Source organism: Apus apus, chromosome 20, assembly GCF_020740795.1.
Source record: "Apus apus isolate bApuApu2 chromosome 20, bApuApu2.pri.cur, whole genome shotgun sequence".
In the NCBI taxonomy this organism is placed as follows: domain Eukaryota; kingdom Metazoa; phylum Chordata; class Aves; order Apodiformes; family Apodidae; genus Apus; species Apus apus.
This window is the reverse complement of record NC_067301.1, coordinates 2,277,891-2,302,216: the sequence shown is the minus strand read 5'-3', so window position 1 is coordinate 2,302,216 and position 24,326 is coordinate 2,277,891. Positions and strand designations below refer to the sequence as shown.

At 57.0% G+C, this 24,326-nt stretch overlaps 1 protein-coding gene across 3 annotated transcripts; it reads right to left on the bottom strand.

Moving 5' to 3' along the window:
- Positions 1-4,844: 4,844 nt before the first annotated feature.
- Positions 4,845-23,316, bottom strand: TMEM240 (transmembrane protein 240). 3 transcript variants are annotated; one of them, XM_051637621.1, is made up of 4 exons: positions 23,225-23,316; positions 21,782-21,888; positions 11,840-12,048; positions 4,845-8,921 (listed from the first exon to the last, which is right to left on the bottom strand). In XM_051637621.1, the coding sequence occupies exons 2-4, from the start codon at positions 21,871-21,873 to the stop codon at positions 8,773-8,775; spliced, it is 450 nt and encodes a 149-aa protein (XP_051493581.1). In that variant the 5' UTR covers positions 21,874-21,888; positions 23,225-23,316; the 3' UTR covers positions 4,845-8,772. The 3 variants fall into 3 exon arrangements, with proteins under 3 accessions (XP_051493581.1, XP_051493580.1, XP_051493579.1); XM_051637620.1 differs by lacking the exon at positions 23,225-23,316 and adding an exon at positions 22,093-22,186; XM_051637619.1 differs by lacking the exon at positions 23,225-23,316 and having other exon boundaries at positions 21,782-21,995.
- Between the last annotated feature and the right edge of the window lie 1,010 nt (positions 23,317-24,326).

Below are 24,326 nucleotides of genomic sequence, written 5' to 3'. Positions count from 1 at the left end.
TACCATTGCCTGTGTTAGTCTGTCTGGCCTCCAGTGTGGTATTGTGGAATAACTGCACACCCTCCTGGATCACAACAGGTTATTTGAATTGCATCTGGTACTTCCCTCTTGCAGGCAGTGCTCAGGGTGCTGGGCAGTGCTCAGGGTGCTGGGCAGTGCTCAGGGTGCTGGGCAGCCCTTCAGACTCTGCTGAGCTTCTAGGTTCTGATGTGTCTGTTGTGACTGAACAGCCCACAAGGCTCTGTTTGCCTTCTCCAGCCAGGCCCTTGCTGCTACAGTTTGTCTGAGGGGTATTTTTCCCCCCAGGTACCTCAGGAGGTGAGCAGGGAAGGCTCAGTCACTGTCTGGTGCACTCAGGTGTCCAGCAGGGTCTGGAGAGAGATGTGAGAGGGACTTTGCTGCTGCCACCAAGCTGCTCTTGCTACGTGAGTCTTGTGCTGCATTTCTGGAACAGTTCTGACCTGTGCCAGTGTCAAGTCATGAGCACAAAGCCTGTCTTGATCAGATGACATTTGTTCTGTCTGTGTGTGTGTGAGAGGGGTCAGAAAAGCTCCCAGTGGTTTGTTGGGTTTTTTTGGTGTATTTTTTGTTTGTTTCTTTTTCTGTGCTTGAACTGGATGTGAACTCTACTGTAACTACACTGTGCAAGCACATTTGTCTGACCTAAATCTGTGCCCTTGAGTACCTTGTTGAGATGTTCTCCTCCAACAGGAGCTGACAGCACTCTGGGCTTTGTCCACTTCACTGGTGGCAGTTGCTGGGTGTTGGGAGATGCAGCCTGACAGGAGCTGCTGAGCATGGGAGCAGAACTGGGCAGCAGGGCCCTCAGAACAGGCAGCCTGGTGGGACACCAGGCAAGAAATAATTCTGGAAGCTGCCTTGAACCTTCCCTGTCTTGGGCTGCCATCTTCCCTTGAGAGAAGGGTATTTTCCATGAGCTGGAAGTAGCTTCTTGCTGTGCTGGGGAAGAGAGCAGGGAGCACAGGCTGACTGAAGGGTGCTCAGCTTTGCCTGAGGGCACAAGGGCTGTTCAGCGAGTTTTTAAGGGCTTTTCATGACCACTCTAACCATGGCTGCCACTGGTTCTGCTCTGGGTCAGTCTTGGCTGGGAAGTGCTGCTTTCCTGGCTGTCTAGGCTTCATTTCTTACTTCCACAGGGAGTAAAGTTCTCCATCCAGTCCGTGTCACTCAGGCACAGCTCTTCCCTCCTTCACATCACATGCCCTGGGCAGCTGGGATTGTTGAAGCCAACTCTTTCCATGCATCCCAGGCACTGTAGCAGCCAGCTCTCTAAATCCTACCTTGGAAAAGAGATTCCTTCTTCCTCTTGCTCTGTATGTCACTCCCAGCCACCACAAGTGGTTTCATGCCCAGCTGAGGGCTGAGGAGCTGTGCTGGTCCCTCTCACTGCTGCTGCTCATGAGGATGCAACAGGAAAGGAATAAAAAAGGCCACCTGTCAGTGTTCAAGTCCTGTCTCATCAAAGATTTAAAGGCAGGGCCTGTGTCACCTCTGCCAGCCTCAGCAGTAGGTTTGCTTTGCTGTCAGCTCCCAGGATGGATGATGTCCCTCTGGAGGTGGCACCCAGCTTGCTGTTTGTTCACTCTCTGTGCAGGGAGACAGGATGGCAACCCCAGGCTGAGGTTCTCTCCTCTCCATGACACTGAGTTATGAGCTAATAGCACTTTATTAAAATAGTATTTTGTATTGGAGAGCAAATCCAAGAGCAGATGGATTAGCCAGCAAATCCATCACTGCCTGTCCCTGTCCCTGCCAGCTCCCAGGCCTGCTCTGTGCTCCAGCAGTGCAGCTGGGAGATGGATTTACAACCTGGTCATCTCCCTCTTCCCACTTGCCATCCCTTGAAGTTTTGGCTCTTGATTGTGCTGCACGTGGAGGGAGGTTCTGCTGTGCAAGCCCCTGGGGGTGGGCACCTCAGCCTTGCTCCCCAGTGAGTGTCCCACACTGGGGGATTCACAGAAGAGTCCCCAGGAAGGATTTCTCTGCCAACCTGTGTTTGTGCTTTGAATGGAGAAGAAGCACTCAGGCTCTCTTAGGAACAGAAACAGCCTGTGGCTGTTTCCATTTTATTGCAACATTATTCTTCTCTATATATGTTGTGGGGTTTGTGGTGGTGTGTTGGTTTTTATAAAAAGTGGCAAATCTGATGAATTTGTCCAGCTGGCCTGGGAAGCCTTGAGGCTCCAGGAGGGTCTTTGGTTATGGAAGGCAGCCTGTCTGCTGCAGGCAGTGCCTGGGTGCTGGTGGGTGTAGGTGATGGGGATCTGGTGCAGGGAGCCTGACAAAAACACACCAGAGTTTCCTGCTTCTGTGGGTGGTTTGTCCCTGTGTCCTGGAGTGCAACCTGCCAGCTCTGTGTGGGTTTCCCTGCCCAGGGAGGGCTCCTCTCTTGGCTCTGACAGTCACACACAGCCCAGTGCAGCTCCAAGGCCTGGACACACCTTGCTAGGGTCCAGTTTGAGAGCCTACAAGAACAGAAGAGCCTCTCTGCCATGGTCACCTCTCCACCCTGCTTCTCCCCAGGCTGTTCAGGATGTGCACCCCTGAGCTGGTGCTTTCACAGGCTCCTGGTGCTCTGCTGGACCCTGGGACTCAGCCAGCAGCTCTCCCACAGACATCAGCCCCTCAGGCACTGGGATAAGGCCCAGTTTGCCCATCTGAGCTGCAGAGGAAGAGGACCCAAAGGATTGCAACCAACTGGATGCTCAGTAAGTGCCACCAGGCTGCTTCACTTGTCATCTCTTCCTACCAAGCACTGACAGCAACTGGGTGCCCAGTGAAGGGCAGGTCAGCTCTTGCTTTGAGTGGCCTGGGACAAGTGTCTCTTTGCTGGCTGCTTTTTCCCTTCTCTTTCCCCTGCTTCCTTGAGGTAGCAGAGCTTTGCCAAACCTTGGTGACACCTTCTGATCTGTGGCATCTCCTGGGCTGAAGCTCCAGCAGCACCATCAGGCTACATGACACTATTATTTTCTAGGATGTGCCACAAGGAGCAGGTGGGAAGCTCAGAGAGGTCCCCAGCCAGTCCTCCACCTCTTGCCTTACCTTTCATTGCTCTCACCTCAGCAGAAGCCAGAGCCTTTGTCTCTGGGGTTGCCCATCTTTCACCCCCAGCCTTAATTAGAGCTGCCAGTGCCTCCAGCTCTCAGTCAGTTCCATGACAACAGCTCCCTGCCTTGCTGCCTGGGTGGATTTTTCTTCTCTCTCCTGCTGCTGAGGGTTTTATTCTTGTCATGGGGGTTTTTTTGCTTGGGTGGTGGGGGTTTTTAGCCACTGCTGCTTTCATGTAGCAGCTCCATTCACCCTGAGGAAGATGTGCCTGGATTTGCCCAGAACACCTCGTGCAGCAGCATCTTGGTGCTCAGGGACACTCAAGGTCAGCCTGGCCCTGCTCGTGCACTTGTGGGCCTGTTCCAGGAGAGGGAAGAGCAGAAGGGAAATGCTAAAAGCTTCAGGGTGGCAGATTTTTGGTCCTGCTGGAGTAGGAAGTGAGGTCACCTCTGCCTGGTTGAGGCAGGAGGTTCTTGCCCCTCTCTGGAGGGAGCTTGTACCCACAGCTTGAGCAGCAAAATATTTACCTTCTTTTTAAATCAGTTTTTGGACCTTAGAGCTTCCCTGTGTTCCCAGGGAGCAGGAGAGAGGCAGGCTTCAAATCTGGGACAGTGGCCCATGATGTCACCCGACCTGGGGGAGGTTTCACAGCCCTTCCCCAGCAGGGAGGTCGGGCACAGCTTTTTCCCACCCTGGTCCAGCCCTGTTTGTGCCTCCCACACCCCAATCCAGCCTCTGCCCCAGGATTATCCTTCACTTCCAAGGGTTGGAAAAAAAACCCAAACCAACAAATACAGAAAAAAAAACCCCACTCAGAAGCAAAAGGTGCAAAAAAAACCTATTTTACTGACAAACAGCAAAGGACGGGCTGAGGTTCAGGAGCTGAACTGGTTGTCTATGATACAAACATGGTCTGGAAAGGGAAGGAATGGCTGAAATACACTCACTCGTTGACCCAAAGATAATCACAGTGTGCTTTTTCTATTGCCTCTCCCACCCCCAGGCCCTCTGCTGCCTTCAGCTGCTCCCCGGAGCCTCAGCACAGCCTTGTCACCACTTCCCAGCACAGCCTGTAGGTGACATTAGCTCGTGCAAGTGTATTTAAGAAAGAAGGAAATAAAAGTAGCCATTATTGCTTTTCAACCACAGTAGAGGTGATGCCATTGTTAGAGCAGAGTGTCCTCCCTCCCTCTCTGTCAGTACCAACCTGTGTTGTACCTCGTCCTGCCTGGTGCATGCAAAACTGGTTTGAGTGCAGGGGGGGGGAAAGAAAGAAAAGGAGGAGTAAGAAGCAGGGAAAGCAGCAGTGCAGGGTGGGGTGGTGGGTTCCCACTGCAGAGCCCTGCTGGGAACAAAACATCTCCATGGAAATCCCAGGGCTCAGCTTGGGGAGGGGAGTAAAAGTAGAGACCCCCCTGGGAAAGACATGAGTGCAAATGAAGAGGAGGAGAGAGGCTTAGAGAGTGCACTGGGGACAGAAACACAGGCACAGGGACAGACAGACACACACACACACAACTGGCCCTGTGTCCCCAGAGCCTCCCCAGGCCACAGAGCAGCCCAGCCCCCTGCAGCTCCTCACACCTGCCCACCTCTTCCCACCCCACTGCTGCCTTCTCTTCTGCCCCAGCAGCCCCCGTGCCTGGAGGGGTGCAGCCTGGCTTGGCTGCTGGGTTTCGGTGGTTGGTTGGTTTGGTTGTTTGTTTTTAATTCATTTCTCTCTTCTTCAGTAATTTCACCTGCTGCCTCGTGCTCCCCTGAGCAGGGCAGGGAGCTGGGCTGGGAGGACATCTCAGCTTCCCTCCATCCCCAGGTAGACCCAGCAGCCCTGTGTCCTGTCTGTCCCTTACTAACTACCTGTCTGTCCCCTACTAACTACCCCTCTGTCCCCTACTCCCCACCCTGTCCCTGAACCAGGCATCTGCCCCCCCAGCATCTCCAGGTTGCAAAGCACTTCATCCAAACAACCTCTCCCTGCCTGTGCTGTTTGCTCTACTCATAGAAGTGCTTCTACTCTTTTACACCAGAGGTGCCCTGGGAAGTTCCTGTGGGATATTCCTACCTCCAGCCCCCCCTGATGCTGCAGACAGCTCCCTCAAAGCAGCAGGTGGAGGATTGCTAAGCCATGGGACACATTTCCCACTCTTGGTCCCCCTGGAGCTGCTGCCAGTTGGGATGGTTTGCAGCCCCGTGTTTCCTCTCCCACAGGCTCTTCACAGCATCTTGCCCAGCCCTGACCTGGTTGTGCCAATTCCCTGATGCCAAAGTTCTCCCAGCTGAACCCTTTTTTGGCCCGGGGTTGTTGCTGGGTTTTGGTTTTGTTGACGTTTCCATCCGTGGTTTGGTTTTGTCGGGTGGTTTTTGTGTGCAGATCAGAGGCAAGAGAACAGCAGGGAAGTCAACACCAGCACATCTCAGACAATGAAACGAGGAGCAAACACCCCCCCACAACCAGACAAAAGCAACACAAACACATGCACAGGAGAAGAAGACAGTGCAAGGGCAGCCTGCAGAGCTGCCAGCCCCAGAGGGACAGAGGAACAAGACACCACGAAGCCAGAGCTGGTGGTGGGACCTCCAGCTGAGGGGACAGGGGTGCAGGTGTCACACAGAGGGCAGGGGGGCACAGGCTGCTCTCCTGGGGCTCTGCAGTCCTCAGGCACAGCCAGCCCCTCTGCTGCTCTGGGGGGGCTCCTCAGTGTCCCCAGAGAGGAGCCACAGCAGCCCTGGCTGCTGGGAACAACTTCTGCACAACAGCCTGGGCAGGTGGGGCTGCTCCTGCCGAGGGGGGGTGATCCAGCCCTGAGCTCTGTCCCAGAGGATCAAACCCCCAGGAGCTCCTGGGTGGGAGGAGAAGGCAGCTCACAGCAGGACTCAGACCCCATGTCCCAGGTTTAAACCTGATGATGGAACCTCCCACCAGCCTCCTGGGGCTGGGAGCAGGACCCGGGTGGCTGCAGGGAAGAACTTTGCCCCTTATTCATTCAGGATGAGAAACAAAAGTCTGGTTGGCTCCCCAGGATCAAGCCTGTTGGGTCAGTGTCTGCTGGGACAAGCCCTGCTCTGTGAGGCTGCTTCTTGTTGGATCTAAGACCAATTAATGACTCCCAGTAAATTGAATTGCCCAGAGAGTATTTTCTGGTTCATTTTCTTGACTAAGTGCAAACAAGAGAGGGGCTGAGGGGGAACAGCTGCAGCCTCAGGAGGTTTAAAAAATAATGGATCTGTTCTTAAAGAATGGGCACATGCACCATGTTGGGGGTTAATTTTTGTCCCTCATCCAGAGCCTCATGTTCTTCTGCAGTTCTGCTGAGGATCAGCCTCAATCCCTGTGAGCCACCACATCACCCTTCCAGCTCTGAGTCTGGTGTCTACTGGTATTTCAGCTCAGGTGCTGGAAGGGGGGGTAGGACCAGTGGTTCAGGCTGAGCTGAGGGCACAGCCTTGAGTCTCTCTTGTGAGAGGCACCAAGAGGACAGAATAGATAAAGTGCTTTTCCCCACCACACTCCATAACTAAGTCCCAAGACTCAGTATTTTGTCCTTGTGGTGGAATTTCCTCCCTTGCAAAACACTGTCCCACCTGAAGCCACAGCTGTGACAGGTCCCTGGTTCATGACACCTGCACTGTGGGTCCATGTGCCATGGCCCCAGGGCCTGGAGAAGAGCTGCTTGGGCAGGTCCCAAGGAACCTTCTCCTGGAAGGAGCAGCTGGAGCCCCCTGAGGAGGAGCCCACCTGGCCAAGGGTCCCCAGCTGCTCCAGCCAAGGAGGGGACAAGCCCGGGGGCTTGGGCAGGGGCTGCTGAAGGAAAAGTTGTTCTGTAGCTACTGGCAGGGGGGGTTGCAGAAGTGACACCAGAGGGACACCCTGACAGACAGACAGACAGACAGACAGACAGACAGACACGTGCAGACCAGGCCAGGATTTAAGTCCAGACAGAACCTGGGGCTCCAAGGCAAGAGGCACTAGGGAACAGCAAAGGGAGGGATGGCAGAGAACAGGAATGTTGGGCTCAGCCCCCCCAGCCTGGGGGCTTTGCAAGGAACTGAACTGACCCCGGGCAGAGGAAGGAATGAAAAAACCAAACAAGACAGAGGAGCTGGAGCAGGGAGGGAAGAGCAGGGAGTCCTGGTGTCCTCCCCTCACTGCCAGTGGGATCAGACATTGGGAGAGCACAGGGATCCACAGAAAAACTCAGCAGAGCCTGATAATATTCATCAGCCTTTTGTTCTGGATGTTTCCCCCCCTTGTAAGCACAAGCCCCGTCAATACCAAATGAGGAATGAAGGAGAAATGTCTGGGATTCAGGGCTAGCACCTTCAGTTCTTGGGGGTCAGCATCTCCCAGCCTTGTTCCTCTCCATGGCAATCCCTCTGCTCCTGCTGCCAGCAGGGCTGCTGGAGAAACCAGCACCAGGCTCTCAAGGTGCCTACAGACCTTGGCAATCAATTCTCCTCCAGGCAGCTCTCCTGGAAGGGAAGGATGTTCCCTGGATGTGGGGGTTGGTTTCAGCTACATCCAAAACCCTTCCCACAGGGGGAGGCAAAGGCAAAAACCCACCTTACAACATCCATGTACCTTCTTTCAGCCCATGGCTGGGACATCCAGTGCTGCAGATGGGTTTGGTTTCAGGGCCACATCTTCCTGTGTCCCTCAAGCCAAGCCCAACCTGCTGCTGAGGGGCAATTCCAGCTCGGAGCAGTTCCCAGAGAAGTGAGGGTGCAGGTAGAGTGAGACCATTGACAGGACCCTCTCAGGGCATTGTTGGTGTTTCCAGGGGGTATGAACCAGGCTCTGAGGAGAGGGGGGAGCAGCTCCTCTCCCCCAGGCAGGGGCTGGGGGGGCTGTTGTGCAGCAGAGGGGCCTCTCAGGGTGCAAACCAGATCCAACACCTTCCAACCCACCACACCCGGATCTCAGGAGCAGCTCCTCTCCAGCCTTGGGGAGAAACACCAGCACTGACCTCAGCAAGGTCCCACCAGCAGAAAGGTGGTAACAAACCAGGCAGCACCAGCCCCCCCCCCCCCTTCACCAGGCTGACACCTCCTGGTTCCTCAGGTTCTTGGATTGCTTAAGGCAGGTTTCAGAGAACAGCAACGACAGGAACAACTCGGGCATCCATGCCCAGGGCTTCCTCCCCCCCCACAGCAGCTCCCAAAACCAGGAAGAAAAGGGACACTGTGCCTTCCCACCCTGCTGGCAGCAGTGCCCCTCCAACCCTGCCACCAGCCAAGCCATTCTAGCAACAGAAGGGACAGAGCAGAGCAGAAACAAGCCAAAGGACCAAAGAAAAGGGGGACTGGAGCTCCTGGATGAGAAACTGCAACTTCTTCATGTTGTCCCACCTCCATACCCTTAGTCCATCGTTCCCTGGAGGGCAGCTGGGTGAGGAGGACAGCCGTGAGTGCCAGGAGAAGGGGGCTGAAAGGATAATGCAAATCTCTTCTCTGTGTTCTTTGCTTTTTACATATTTACAGCAGTCTGACACCAGAAGGTGGAACACAGTGCAACGTCCGGGCTGCGCAGCGCCCGGGACTGGCTTAGTTGTGCATCAGGCTGTGCCACGGGGACACACGGGATGGAGCAGTCAAATTGTGTCCTGGTCTGGCTTCCATAGAGGAGCAAACTGGCAGCTGTTCCCCTGGAGGAAGAGCGAGGTCCTTGCTTAAAAGCTCCCTGCAGTCCCTGGGGGGGGGTGTCCCTCAGAGGTGCCGGGGGCTGGGGTGCCCGTTGTGGTACAGCTTCTGCTTGATGTGCACCATGTTCCCAGTGGCCTCCTCGTACTGCCTGTGGTGACGTTTCCTGAACTCCTTCAAGTTACAAAATTTTGGAATCCAAGACCAGGAATTGTCTGGAAGGCAGAAAGGAGAAGGGAGGTATGAAGCATTACTGGAATGAGGAGACCCACGTTCTCCAGCCCTGCCCCTGCTGCTCCTGGCCCGTCCCCCAGGATCCAGGCACTAGTTATGGCCTTGGCAAGGCCACCCTGAGGCTTCAGACCACACTTGTTTCCCAGCCAGCCTCCATGCCCTAGAGAGCTCTGAGCCATTCCACCCACAAACACACACAACCCAACCCCAGGAGGGTGAATCTCAAGTCCCAGAGAACAAAAGTTTGTACCAAGGTGAATTATTTCAACAGGCAGGAGGTGGAACGTGACTGCCCCCCCCCCCCCCCAGCACTTGGAGCACAACCTGATGACTGAGTTTCTGGAGAGTATTTTCTATTTGAAGCCATCTCCTCCATCAGGAAGGAGCTAAAGGTTACTGCAAGTGACCAAAGTTTAAGCTGATCAGGCCACAATGTGACGTTGAGTCCTTGCTCAGTGGTGTTTGTGTGGCTCACTGAGAGCTCTGCATCCTGCACCAGCACAGGCTTTGGGTGCCCTGACCCCATCCCTCGTAGTCACAGGCATCATTTTTTCCTTCAGAAGGAAATTTTAGCTTAGGCACCCGTTGAACACAGGAAGGGGTACCCACCCTTCCTCCTCCCTGCCTTTCAACTGACTAGATTTGCATTTGAAAGCACAGGGAATACCTAACAGCTCAACATGCCTTATTTTGCCCCAAATTCCCCAGTGATTTTTCAGCCTGTCTTTAAGTGAGGTGTCCCCAGCACAGCCCACAGCTCTCCCTTGGGGCAGAAACAGCTCAAGGCATCTAAAAACCTTCAGAGGAAAGAGAAGTGGTGTCCCAGTGCAGAGCAGAGACTGGAAACCTCACCCGTGGGTGAGATGAGGAGGTCCCAGGGTCTCCTCTACCACTTGTTTGTGTGGGCAAGGGCTGGTTCATGGAGCTGGGAATGGTGCAAGCACCCAACTGGGGAACCAGACCTGGCTGGTCCTCTGTGAGGGGGCAAGACCACTGAGATGGCTCTGAGGGACCGTGTCTGGGGCCAGAGAGGGTGTCAGCCTTTTGTGGCATGGACAGCAGGGCTGGTAAGGGGGGGAGAGGGGGGGAAGAAAAAAAAGCTGGGTGCAAAATGAGCATTAATTTCCTGAGAAGGTGGATCTGCAGGGGTTATTGCAGCCTTGGCCCAGCCCTTCTGAAAGTCTCAGAGTGTGTGTGCACAGGGAGACACAAAAAAAAGAAAAAAAAGAGATTGTTCAGCTTAAGCACCAAATTAATTACCAGCATTATCCTTAGTTACTAAAAATAAAACCTGCTAAAAATGGAAGATACTCAACATACAAAATCCAGGCAGGAGAGGTGAGGTGAGGGGAGGGCGGGTGAGATGGTGCTGCTGGTTGTGGCTCCCCAGAAAGAAGGCAAGAAGCCCTGAGGAGCAGCATTGCTGTGCTGCCTGCAGCACCTCACCCGAGGAGGGCTCTGGGCAGCCCCCTGAGCTCCGGGCCAGGGGGGCTGAGCAGAACCAGGGGTCACAGCCCCAGCCTTGGCTCCAACATCCCCTCCAGCTGCCTGGAAACTCGGACACTTCTCCTGCTGCTGGGGAGGTGGCAGCAAGGCAGGCTCAGGAGAGCCCTGGTTCAGAAGCTGCTCCAGCAGGCTGCTGGGGATTTGGGAAGACTAATGAGAAATTAATATCATTTTGATCAGAGTTTTTAGAAAGAGATCATCCACTTCCCTAATGAGGTGGCACGTCCTGCGGGTGTGCAGGCAGAGCTGGCTCTTGCTCACTCTCTCTTTCCCTCGGAGTTGTAATTTAACAGACACCATCAGTCAGAGTCACAGGCTGAGATTCACAGGGACACTGTGATGGAACTTCAAGTCATTCGCTATTTTAATAGTTTTTCTGTCATTTTTGCCCTCTAACAATAAAAGTCCACTAGATGTCCATGCTGAGAGAGCACAGAGGGGGCCCTGAAGGAGCATCTGTTGGTCATTCTCAGGCTGGTAGCTCAGGATGCTAAGCTAACTAGTCCAAAGACTAACTAGCATGGCTAGCACTTTGCCCTGCAGGGCTGGCAAAAACAATAGAATTGACCCACCTGGAGGAGCAGTGAGGATGGAGAAACCTCAGCTCCCCATCCCTGGCACAGCACAGACACGTCCCTGCCAGCAGGGTCACACGTGTGTCCCAACCACAATGGGCTGCACACCAGGAGCACCTGCCCAGCTGCAAAGGAGAGGCAAGGAAAAATCCAGACTCCTGGGAAGTTTTGTCTGGCCTGAAAATATTCTGGCCACCTGGGGAGGCAACAGGCACCATCTGCCAGCCTGGCCACACGTGCTGCTTTCCATCAGCCACCCCTGGGCTCCAGCACGGGCTTCACCCTTTCCAGAGCTGAGCCCTCAAGGCTGGGATCCTCAGCTGGCTCATTCCATGGAAACATTCCTGCTTGGCTAGGGAGAGCTGGGATCTTTCTTGGAAATATTTCTCTGGGATATGTGTCTGCAAGCTTTGTCAGGCACTGGAACGGGCTGCCCAGAGAGGCGGTGGAGCCATCATCCCTGGAGGCATTTAAAAATCATCCAGATGTGGGATATGGTTTAGGGGGGAACATGGTAGAGGAGGGTTAGAGGTTGGGCTTGATGAACTTAAAGATATTTTCCAACCTAAGGGACCCCATGATTCTATTCCAAGACTCTTTGGCCTGTGCCAAAGCCACGTGGCAGGAACGTCGTGGGAACGTCTCCCTCACCACCAGCCCGGGAGGAGGGGACAGGGATTTGAGGAAGGAGAAGAGGGGGCTGGGTTATGGCCTGTGCTAAAGCCATGTGGAAGAAAAAGCTGTTGACCTCCTCCCTCTCCTGGCAGCAGGCTGGGAAGAGAGGCCAGGGCAGTGAGGAGGGAGCAGGGAGCACTTACCATACCGTCGGCTGGTTCTCCAGGCTCGCACGGCGTAGTGGAGAACCCCGTCCATCCAGACCAGAAACCAGCTTATACAAAAGCCCAGCAAAAGTCCCAGCATCAGATCAATCTCTTGCTTGGTTACATTGTCAGTCACAAAGTAATTCTCTGAGGAGTCCACCACTGACTGATCCCCGTCGTATGGAATGACATAGTGGACATGATGCCTGTTGCAGGGAACAGAAAGAGGGAAAAGGGTCAGGGGAGAAGATCAGAGAAGGTTTTCTCTTCCATGCAGGACCTGCTCCTGTGGCCAGGGGCTGGTTTTACACCATTTCTCCAAGTTCCTACCACCGTCCCCAGGAGCAGAAGTGCTGTCTTGGCTTTTTGTGCTTGTGTCAGCAGAGGAATTGGCAGCCAGCGAGGCAGAGCCCTGCAGCCCTGCCCGGAGCTCCTGTCGCAGTCCTGGCTCCCGGGGCCTGGGGCTGGCAGCTGGAGAAGGGAGGAGAGTAGTAAGGACAATGAGAGGTCCGAGTGGCCACCCCTCAGGGGAGGTGAAGGGCACAGTGGCCTCCGTGTTGTTGGGCAGAGGTTAATAACACGTTGCTCCTGGGAGCAGACCCGGGGGGTGTCCCTGCGAGTGCCAGCCAGAGCCTGGGCTCCCGGGAGTCAGGAAAAGCCTCTGCTCGTGGTGCCTCTCCCAGGGAGAGCTGCTTGGGTCCACGTCCTGTCTCCTGGGGCCCAGGGCATCTCTCCTGTGTGAGAGCAGAGCGCGTTCCCAGCTGGGGAGCAGGGAGGGGAAAGCCCTGAGCTCCCCCCAGAAAGCACCTGATGGCAGAGCCCCTGCAGCCTGTCACTCCTGGGGAAAGCAGACAAGCCCTAAAACTGTTCTCCTCCTGCACAGCCAGGGTGGTTGGGATGCAGGTCTCCCTCACCCTCCACAAGGAACAGGGCATTACTGCCCAGAGCAGCCAGTAAGAAACCCCTCAGCACTGGAGCAGCCAGCACATCCCCCTGAACGTCCCCAGTGCCCCCGGGGTGTGGCAGCTGCAGCTGAACCCCACAGCTCCCTCCCGCAGCTCTCGGGCTCAGGAAGGTCTCCCAGCCCATCCCAGGATCTGCCAGCTTTGCCACCCATCTCATCCCACCTTCAGCACTCACTGGGGACATGGCCAGAGGCCTGGCTTGACCTTGCTTTGTGGCCAGTCTCCAAGAAGAAGCCACCAGCTTAGTGCTGTCCCCAGAGAGCACGCACAGGGCAGCAGGTGCCCTGCCTGGCAGCAGGCACAGCAGCAGGCACAGCAGCAGGCAGGGAAAAGCTCTGGAGCTTCCAGAGCCTCATGTCTCTGGGGAGAGCTGGCCCCACACCAGAAGGGCACTGGGGATCACTTGTGTGAGGAGATGGTAGAGGCCAAGCTTGGGATGGTGCTGAACGGCTTGAGAGCTCTCCAGTCACTTGGGAAAAGAAGGAAGTGGGCAGGGATGGAGGGAGGGAGTCATAGAGTAGGAAAAAGAAGGCAGGTCTGTGGGGGCTGAATGGGATGGGACAGCTGGGGGTGGGCACGTGGAGGATCCCAGATGGTCGGGATGCAGGAGGTGAAGCAAAACTGGAATCAAGCTGCTCTGGAGCTTCTGCATCTGCTTCACCTGGCTCTAAACCTTCCCCAGGAAGAGCCCAGAGCCACGGGGCTGCCCAGGCTCTGTGCTCAGCACTGAGGCATCACCACTGGTCCCTGCTCCAGGCCAGGGCACAGCTGGGTGGGCTCTCCCCAGCTTGTCCCCCAGCACAGCACCCACACCCAGGGCCAGCCCTGCTCCCACCTGCAGGAGAGGAGGCAACCACTGGAGGCCTCTGAATATGCATGAGGTGCAGGTTGCTCAACAATCACGTCTGAGAAACGTCCAAATATTTACACAAACAAACCTCCACTCGAAGGAACCTCCTGAAAACAGCCCTAATCTCAGCAGGGAGGCAAGGGAGGGCACCTGCACCTGAGGCAGCAGCTCCTGGCAGGGCAAGGCAGGCAGGGCTGGAGCAGCAGCTGGAGCCATGGCCCGGGGAGGGGTGGGTGGGCTGGGAGGGTGGGCAGCCCATCCAGCCCTGCTCCTGCTCTCCCTGCTGATCCCTCTTTGCATCCTGTGCCAGGGAGCAGACTGGGGCAGCAGCAAGAAGGAGATGCATCCAGGCCAGCTCTGATGGCAGCTCAAAGTGACCTCAGAGGTGAAGGACAGGTCCTGCTTATGCCTCCTCTTCCCTGGGCACTGGCAGGGATACCTGGCAGGTCCCTTTTGCTGCTTGCAGTACAGAAACAGCCTAAGGGCTGTGTCTACAAGCACCTCCAGAAACCACAGCTCCTCTCAGGAACTTGAGAGCCTCAGCAGGAGCTGGTGCAGATCTCCCCAGCGTCATGTCACAGCCCACAGGGCTGTCTCCAGCCTCCCCATGCAGAGCATCACCAGCAGCAGCCACCTCTGGGGCCCAGAGCAGCAAAACTTCCCAGACAGACCCATCCCCAGGAAGGGACTGCAGAAGTCTCTCCATACATGAGGTGGTTTTCATGTAGGGTCTCAGCCCTGTACCAGAAGAGGGTCCTGGAGTACATTCCTGCCTCTGTCAGGAGCAGGGATGTGCCCACATCACTCACATCTGTGCACATATGTGTCTCACACACATACACACACGTGTGCAGCACACCCAACCCTGCAGCAACATGGGACACAGCCCTCTCCTCCCAAGAGGTTTCTCCTTCCACACAGTCAGTTTTCTGCACAGCTCTTGTCCTCTGCTTGCAGGGCACCCAGGGAAGGGACAAAGTCACCTCTCCCCTGCCTTGTCCCTCTCCTCAGCTCGGCTGACTCTGCAGGATGCAGTGGGATCTCCTCCAGCCCTCCTGGCTTCCCTTGGTCAAGGCTGGGCTGAGCAGCACCTCGGGGGGCAGCACGTAGGGCCTGACGCTTCTCTTGCAGCTCCCTTGCCACGTGCAGGGGACTGGCCCCAAAGCCCAGGGGCTCCAGAGTCCAGACTCAGAGGTGAAGCCCCCATTTCTGCCCTGTAGCTTCCACGAAATCACAGCCCCACAGAAGAGCAGGAAAGGCCTGTGGGGCTGGGCTCTGCCTCCTTCAGACCCTCCCTTCAGGTACTTTTGTACGTTGATGAGCTCCCCCTGAGCCTTCTCTTCTCCAAGCTCCACAGCACAGCGAGTCCAGGTCTGTAGGTCATTTGGATCTAGAGGCTGCAGATCTAGAGAAGAGGGACAGACCCCCTCAGAAGTTTTCTGTAGCAGCTGAAGCCCTTGGGGCTGTCAGAGCAGTGGCTCAGAGGCTGCCAGGCGAGCACAGCACGTTATTAATAGTGCGCAGGGGTGCAGGGTCCCCCGCTGCATATCAAGGGAACTGGAAACTGGAACGTGGCCTGGATGGCTCTGGGGGCTGGATCCAGGGAAGGGGATGGATCACCTCTAAGCTGAGAGTAACGTGGGCACAGCAAAACCAGCAGCAGCTCCCCAGCAGTGCCCTCCAACGCTGGAGCCACAGCCCCGGCAGGGCAGCCCCTCAGAGCAAATGCTTCAGCCCAAACCTTTTGGGTTTTATCTTCCAGAAAACGTGGCCACCGGGGCTGCCACAGCCCTCCTGCCACAGCCTGTGTCACCAACCAAAGACCTCAGAAAAGAGGCAAAAATCTCCTGCAGCCTTGCACCTCCTCTGGGGCTCCCACCACCCTCAGCTGTGAGAGCTGTCACGGAGCACCCGTGGTCCTCAAGAGGCAAACCCATGTCCTGCCCAGCTTTCTTTTTCTTTTTTAATTTATCTTTCCCACCCCCCCAAGAAAAGCCTGGACCAAATAACCTGAGGGCCAGTTCAAGCTGGTATCAGTTGTCACAAGAGATTCAGGCCAAGCTGTCCCTGCTTGGTCACCCGTGCACTTGCAGCCCCGTGGGCTGGTGGAGCTTCCCCAGGCAGCAGATGGGGTTGTAGGAAAAGCATCAACGCCTGAGGGGCCCCAGCAGTGCCTTGGGAAGCAGGAGGGCCTGGTGCTGCTGGCAGCAGCTCTCCTGAAGCCAGGGCTGGCTTTGCTGGGCCGTCCCCAGCCCCACAGCACCTGGCGCAGGTGAGGAGCCGGAGCTGCCGGATGCAGGGAGCACCGTGCGTGGCTGTGCACGTCTCCCTGAGCTCCAGCACCCGCGGCCCCTTCCAGCCCCAGGCCGAGGGGGTCCCCTCCCCTCCCGCCAGCCGGGGCGGCAGCTGCGGGCAGCGCGGAGCTCCAGTGTCCCTGCCCGTGACCTTGGCTGCCGCAGCCCCGGCACAGCCCGGGCCGGCCGAGCAGGAGCCTTCCCCAGCCCCCGCGAGCCCCGCTTCCCGGCGCTGCGGGCTCGGCGGCTGCTCCGGCTCCGAACCCGCTCCCTCTCCCCCCCCCGGGGCAGGCGCGGGTCCCCTCGGCAGCAAAACATGTCACATCCCCCGGGCTGAGGTGGCAGCTGCCACAGCCCGGCGGGACTGGCCCTTTCCCCGGCTCCAGAGCAGCAGGATCGGGGGGAGCAGGGCACAGCCCCCTGCTCTGCAGCCCCCCTGCTCTGCAGCCCCTCTGCTCTGCAGCCCCCTGCTCTGCAGCCCCCCTGCTCTGCAGCCCCTCTGCTCTGCAGCCCCTCTGCTCTGCAGCCCCCCTGCTCTGCAGCCCCTTGCTCTGCAGCCCCCCTGCTCTGCAGCCCCCTGCTCTGCAGCCCCCCAGCTCTGCAGCCCCTTGCTCTGCAGCCCCTTGCTCTGCAGCCCCCCTGCTCTGCAGCCCCCCTGCTCTGCAGCCCCCCAGCTCTGCAGCCCCCCAGCTCTGCAGCCCCCCTGCTCTGCAGCCCCTTGCTCTGCAGCCCCCCTGCTCTGCAGCCCCCTGCTCTGCAGCCCCCCCCGGAGCTTGCAGCCCCTCCCAGACCTGCCGAGCAGCCCAGCTCCCTGCCAGCAAAGCCAGGCTGGGGGGTCCTGGCACCATGGCAGGGCTGAGGAGATCTCCCTGGGACCCTGGGTAGGCATCAGGAGGCCGAGAAAGCCCAGGTGGTCTCCAGCAATGAGCACTCCCAGCTCATCCATGGAGGATCTGGGGACAAAGAGATTTAATGACTTGTCCAGAATTGCTGGGAAAGAAGGAAACAAAGCACAGAGGTACCTTCCATGTGCCTCCTGCCAACAGTGCCAGCCTGTGCCAAGCACCAGCCTGTGCCTCCTCTGCGTGGGGAGAGCAGTGTTTGGTGTCTCAGGGACACAGCCCCGTGAGCAACACGCCTGGAACCCACTGCCACAGCACAGCTCCAGCCCCACTGCCCATCCTGCCTGCCCACCCCAGCACCAGGCACAGCTGCCACCTCACATATCTCCATCCCAAGCCCAGCCTCTCTCCTGGGAAGCAGCCCATGGCAGGGTCTCCATGCACACCAGTCTCCCAGGAGAGGTCCAGCACAGCCTTGTCCAGACACTTTCCTCCTGGATCAGGGGCCAGTGAAGTACCTGAAGTCTTCCTCAGCCAGGAAGAGCTGACTTGAGGGTTGGCCAGGCCCCCAGCTCTGCTGCAGGGTACTGGCACCCAGGTAAGGCTGATGTTCCTCTGGGTCCTTTCTAAGGCCACTCAGAGGGAGAGACTTTGCCTGGGAGGGAAAGACTCACCCAAGGTCACTCAGAAGGTCAGTGGCAAGGAGAGTGCATGTTAGAGCTCCTGAAGTCCCTGTCCTTTCCCAGGCAGGGAACTTCCCAGCCCCTCAGGCTGTTCTGAAGGGTCCTTGCTCCATGCAGGTGTCATCTGTTCTCTCCAGCTCGCCCTGCCTCCATGGATGCCCTTTGGTGTTTTTCCTTTGCATGACATCACCCATCTCCTGATCTGCTGCCAGCTCCCTGCTTCCAGACAGGACCCTTTCCTGGCTGGGACAGAGACACCGGGACTGGGGCAGTGCTGCACCTCTGCAGTCCTCTGTGTTCTCCCCCAGGAACAGGTACGTCCCAAGGAGGCAGGAGCAGAGAGCCCGGGCTGCCTGCGTGCAGGCAGGGCCCAGCACAGTGATTTGGACAATATCTCCACATGCTGAGGACAGAGAGGGCCACACTGCCCCCGGGATCTGCTCCAGCAGGCACATTCCTGCACAGCATCAACAGGAGCCAGCAGGAGCCTAAAGGTGGCTGTCACCCCTTCTTCCTCCAGCAAGAAGGCTGGGAGAGGCACCGTCCCCGTCACACCAGACGTGCCTGTGCAGGCTCAGAGGCACCAGGTGCCAGGAGCAGCCCTGTCTCTCTGCTGATTCTCTCTCCCTCCACACACCACAGCTCCACCAGCTTCCCTTCCTGAGCAGCTGCCAGGGCTCCTTCCCCTCCCAACAGCCCTGGGTGCCCTTGGATGGGCAGCTCTGCCCTCCTTGGCTGAGCGGAGCAGCCCCAGCCCAGCAGCACCCCTGGGGACATCTGCTCCCACTCCCATCCCACAGGACCCCCCAGCCCAGCTCTGGGGGCAGGACTGCTCCTGTGGCAAAGGCCCTGCCCACCCCAGGCTCACTCAGAGTCTCTCAGTGGACGTTGCCATTTAACAAACCCCAAATACCCACCAGCCTGGACCACCTGTTTCCCTGCAGACAGGCCCCCCCAGCTAGGCATGGTGCCCAGGCCCTGTGGCCACAGCACAATCCTCACCAGCTCCCCTGTCCCCAGCAAGAAGCCACCACCCCTTTCTGACATCAAACACCCAAGAAGCACCAGCCAGGGCCTCTCTTGCCTCAACAAATCCCTGCTGGGCTTCTGGCAGAAAGTGCCAAGACATGGCTTCAGCCTCCAGCTGCCCCAGTGACCCTCATGCCACAGGGATGTGCAGAGCAAAGTGGAGACCAGCCCCCCAGTGCCACGTGTCCCACCCTCAGCAGCCCCTGGAGATGGGGCTGGTTCTCTTCCCCAAATGCCTTGACCCCAGTGACACTCCCCACTCACTGCTAACTCACCAAGTACTGGGCAACATGGGGGAAAAAAAAAATAACAAAAAACACCCAAACCCAAAGTGTGGTCCCAAACGGAGGGAAATCAGGCCCCCTTCGTGAGGCAGGGGTTGGCAGAGGGCGTTTTAGGAAGGAGTGGGCAGGGTGCCATGAGCTAGCACTGCCTTTCACTTGTCCTGGGCCAGGCAGAGTGCAGAGGAGGACACATTCCTGCCCACCAGGTGAGGGCCCTGCCACAGTTCCCACACAAGAGCCCTTTGAGGAGACAGCCAAAAGAGCCTGTCCTGCTGGCCACGCACCCAGGTGGCTCCGATGAGCCCAGAGCCACCAAAATGTTTGGGCTTTGTCCCTGGGGCCTTGTAGGGATGAGATGGGACTGAGAGGCTGGGGGAAGAACACAGAGCCCCAGATCCCCTGGGGTGATCCCCTGGCTTCAGCTGGCACCTGAGACACATCAAGGTGGCCCTCACTGTCCACAGCCACCACCAGCAAAGCAGCAGCTCCCAACCCTCACACCAACAGGAGCTCTGAGCAGCTTCTGATGCCTTCTGAAGAGCTCATCCTGCTGTGCAATGGATGCCCAAAGGTAATCACAGTCCAACCCCGGGTGTTTGGGCACGGTAGATGATTCCTAGGGAAGGGAATCTGCTCTGATACCCTGAGGAAGGAAACAACCAGGATAGGATGGGAAACCATTTCTAAATGACTGACACTGCAGCCTTGGCTGGGGCAGGAGGGCAAAGCAGTAATCGTGGCAGCTCAGCCCATTGCACATCAATCTTCATTTATCCCAGTTCCTCCTTCCCTTCCATTTCTGCAACATTTACTAATTTTCCCCAGTCTGCAGCCCCCTGAACTGCAGCCAGCTCCCTCCTCCCAGGACACCCTTGGTTATTGGCAAATTAAAGAGGCTTTTATCAATCCCTGGTACCACAGCTGACAACCTGCTCCAGGACACATCCTTGCCTAGTGCAAGAACCACTCACAGCTCATGAGATGTGCACTCAGAGCCCCGGGACCAGCATCAAGTCCCAGGATCCTGAGCACTGGGGCGGCAGGTCCCAGCTCACAGGGAGCAGGTGAGGGGCACACACGAGGCCACGCAAAGTCCCACAGGACAGGGATGATTCGTGCAAGTGTTTCCTACACCAGAGCTTGGACACCTTGAAACCAACACTGGTGCACAAGAGCCCACCCTCAGGAGGGCAGGCTGGCATGCTGTTTCTGTTGCCAAGGGCCATTGCTTCTCCATCATACCCAAGGCACCTGCTAAGCTGCTGCTTTTTGCCTCCTCTCGGATCCACGCGCAACAATTTGGAAGCTGCTTTGTGCACTTTCTAAGAAATGACCTAACTAAGGCTGGGGAGAGTGCCACGGGTAATTTATCTGCCTTCACAGCATCTCTGCAGACATGTAGTTAGAGGAGAGAGGATTACCCCTGCCACCTCCTCAGACTTGGGCACGCGGGACACTCTGCCAACACCACCACTGCCTCCTGACACTCCTCAGTCACTCCAGATGATGTTCAAGTCTATCACCAGCAGCCAGTTTTCACCACAACTGAGCACAGCTGTGACAAGTAAAAAGAGTAAGTTGAGAAGGCAGAGGAAAGCTCTTAAACTAGTGAAAAAAAACAACAAGAAGACTGGAAAAAATTACTTAAGAAAAAGCCAAACCCTATCATAAAAAAGTCAAAGCCACCACAGACATTTCTTGTCTTCCCAACATGGAGGTGCTGGAGGTGCCCAAGGAGCCAGGAACGTGGGGTCTGCTTGCTGGGTCCCTCAGGGCCTGGCTCTAGAGGTGCTGCTTGTGCCTTCTTTGCTGTTCTGCCACAGGAGCCTGAGGAGGAACCATGGGCAGAAAGGCAATGATCACCTGGGGTGACTGGAGGCTGTGGAAGGGCAAAGCTGTTTCCCACCATTAAGCTCCATCCCAGGCTCCACACCAGGGACATCCCAGAGGGATGTGAGCCCTGGGAGAAAGGGTGCAGCTGGTTCCAGAGGCAGCTCAGAGAGGAGCCAAGCTCAAACTAAATGCTGGATGTGGCAGGGGAGGCCTCCCCCCAGCACGTCCTTTAGCTGGCACAGCCTGATGCTGCTTGACTCCCCCACAGACAAGAAACTCTCCAGCAGGCAGCGAGTGACCAGGCACAGGAGGGACATGAGGCCTCCAGGAGTGCAGGGTGGCTGACAGCAGTCCCATGGAGAGGAGAGAAACCCACCTCCCCAGAGCTCAGGCCCCCAGGCTGTGGCACAGAGAGCACCCAAAGAGCAGGTACCCCTCAGCCATCGCACGCGGCACGGGAACTGCCCCATGGTTTGGGAGAAGGAAGCTCTGCCAAACAGCCATGGAGAGGAGGAGGTACCTGTCCAGCCATCAACTTGTCCACAGCAAAGGCATCACTCCTGGCATAAAACCCTCCCTGATGCTCTCAGCTCACTACAGACTCCACCAAACGCACAGAGCAGCACTTCAGTTTGCCCCATCCAGCATCTTTACCACTCTCGGGAGAAAAAACCACAGAGAACTAAAAGCTGGTCAAAGATTTCAAAGCCTCAAAGTGCCACTGTCCTAGGCAGCCACACTCCTTCCTGCACGCAGATCCTCTCCAAACCCCATCCCATGGAAGCCACACAAACCACCAACTGCAACACCCAGACCACAAACACGCTGAGAAACAACACAGCCCGGTGACAGCCAAGGCAGCGACCACAAGCATCGCCACGGAAGTCACTCACTTTCCCAGGGCTCACAGGTGCAGGTGCCCAGACATGCACACAAAGGAAAATGGACTTCCAGGCCCACGGCAAACTCCTCACCCAGAAAAACAACCAACCACAGAACAACCAGCCCCTGTGCTCATGCAGGAGCTGCTGGGGAAGGTGAGACACAGCCAGAATGCAGAGATGGTAACCAGCACCTCCCCGTGCCTTCCCGGCGAGGTGAGGTAGGAAGGGGCTTGGGGAGGGAGGGGGGGGCAGGTGAGAGGGCTCAGGTCACTCACCTTCCACAGTTGCAGTGACAAACTCGGTCTTCCCCCCTCAGGTGTGGTAGGATGTAATTGTGAAATCTGTCCAGCAAGGCATTCATGTCCATCAAGCAAGCTATTGCCTGTAAGAGCCCACAACCAAGGCATCTGGTCAACTCTGGATGATGGAATAAAACATTGACTCTAGTTTGGTTGCCGAAGGCTGGAGCGGTCATCAAGAGCAGCACCCGCGGAGCCCGGGGGGGCAGCCGGAGCCGCGCCCGCGGGCGGGCCCGGGGAGGGACAGCGCGGGGGGGATGGAGAGGAGCACGGAAAAAATCTCTTACCATCACGAGAGAGGCGCCCAGGATCATGAAGATCATGGTGTTTGCATTCATGGACATCAAGAGGCAGCGGCCAGCGGTGGGGGCGCGGGCGGCGAGCGGCGGCCGCGCTGAATCCGCGCTAACCCCGCGCTGCTGCTCCGCGCTGCTCCGCGCTGCTCCGCGCTATTCCGCAGCGCCGAGCGCGGGGCGCATCGCGCGGGGCGCCCGCAGGGCTGCGGGGCGGGGGGCGGCCCGGAACCCCCCCCCCTACCCCCCCCGGCTCACGCACCCGCGCTCCCTCGCCCTGCCCGGCGGAACGCTTTTATTTTTCCAGGATAAACGTGACGGGGAGGGGGGGGAATAAATAAAAAATTCTAAAAAAAATATAAAATTCTTCTCCCCCCCACCCCCCTCTTTTTTTTTTTTTTTTCCTCCTTTTTTCAAATTAATTTTTTCAGCCTCCCCCCCCCAAAAAAAAAAAAGCCTCTCTGGCCTTTCCCCCCCCCCCCCAAATAAACAAATAGGAGGCAGCGCGGGCTGAGCCGAGCGCAGGGCAGCGCAGCCCTCCCTGCAGCAGCTGGAAAGCGAGCCAGGCAGGGGGGAGACAGAGATAGAGAATCATAAAAGCGGGGGGGGGGGGGGGGAGGCTTGGGGAGAAGGGGAAAGGGAGAGGAAGGGGGTGGGGGGGGGAGGGGGGAAAGGCTGGGGAGGTTTGGGGGGTGGGGGGGGAGGAAGAGGAGGAGGCTGCAGGAAAAAAAATATATATCACCCAGTCCGGGGGAACCTCATCGCATCCTCCTTCCCCGACCCCTCCCCACCCCCCCCGAAAAAATTAAATAAATATTTTTTTTAAATCACCCTCCTCCCGATAGGTGCAAAAAAAAAAATATTTAAAAAATCGATGTGGGCTAAAACACCCCCCCAAAAAAAAATTAAAATGTTCAGAATGAACGCTGAGGATAAGAACCAGGAGCTGCCGGCCGGGGCTGCGTGTCCCCGCTGCTGGAAGCCCCCCCGGTCCAGCCCCTCCCCGGGCCCGGGTGGCTCCGCGCAGCCGGGAATGGGGGTGGGATGCGGGATGCGGGATGCGGGATGCAGCGGGAAGATGCGCCCAGGCGGATCCCGCCGCCCCCTCCCCAGCCCCGGGCATTACCTAGGAGGGCAGGCGCTGCTCCGGGAGCGGGTTCATTGCGGCGGCTCCTGCGGCCCTGCCCTGCTCCGGGGTGGGTTTTTTCCCTTTTTTTTTTTTTTTTGGGGTGTGGGGGGGTTCCTCCCTCCCCGTTGCTTGGGTTTTTTTTTTCTCCCCCCCCCAAAAAAAAAAAAAAAACAAACACAAAAGCTGAGCCCCGACCCCGCGTTCCGAGTCCCACACGCCGTCCTCATCCTGCCCTTCATCACTGGGTCGGACTCATCTCTCCTGGCATCCCAGGAGGGGACATAGGGACCATCCCCCCCCTCATTCCAGGGGGTGGGGAAGCCCCGGGGGTCCGGTCCGGACTATTCAGTCCGGACCGGACCCCCGGGGCTTCCCCACCCCCCAGGGGAATAGGGACAAGTCCCCAGAAGTGTCTGTCCTCAGCCATCCCAACATCAGAGCCAGGAGTAATTCCCACCCCTGCCAAGGTGGGACTTTGCTCCCAAAGAAAAGCTTGGGGATGGAAACTTAAGGGGGGGGTGGGGGGTGGGGGTAGTCACTTTTGTTCCAGAAATGTAATTATCCCCCCCCAAAAAACCAACAACTCCATCCCAGCTCTCCAACCTGAGATGGAAGGTCCCAGCAGGAAGCTTCTCCCCATGGAGCATCAACCCAAGCCCAGGCCACGTCTGGGGAGGAAAAAAAAAAAAAAAAAGCAATAAAATAAAAAATGATAACAAATAAATAAACAAGTGATCAGGCAAGAACTTTTCAGCTTGTATTTTTGTTTGCTGTTCTTCTTGAAGGCAAACCAGGCAGCCCGGGGTGGATGGAGAGGATCCCAGCCACCACGTGGCAGCACAAAAGCTTGATGGTTCCTTCACCTCCAAGCCCTCAGCTTCTCTCAAGGTGAGTGTCACCTTGCTGCAACCCGAGGAGCATTTATTTCTTAGGCTTCCTGGGGCCATCAGAGCAGACTTTGCCTGCTCTGGGCTTTGCTTTCTTCCATATTTGTTTTCCCTTCTGTTCCTCAGGCCACCACCAGCCTCCTTATGCAATGGCTGGTGTTACATAAACTCCATTCTTCAAGGAACAGTCATTAACCTACTACTGGGTATTG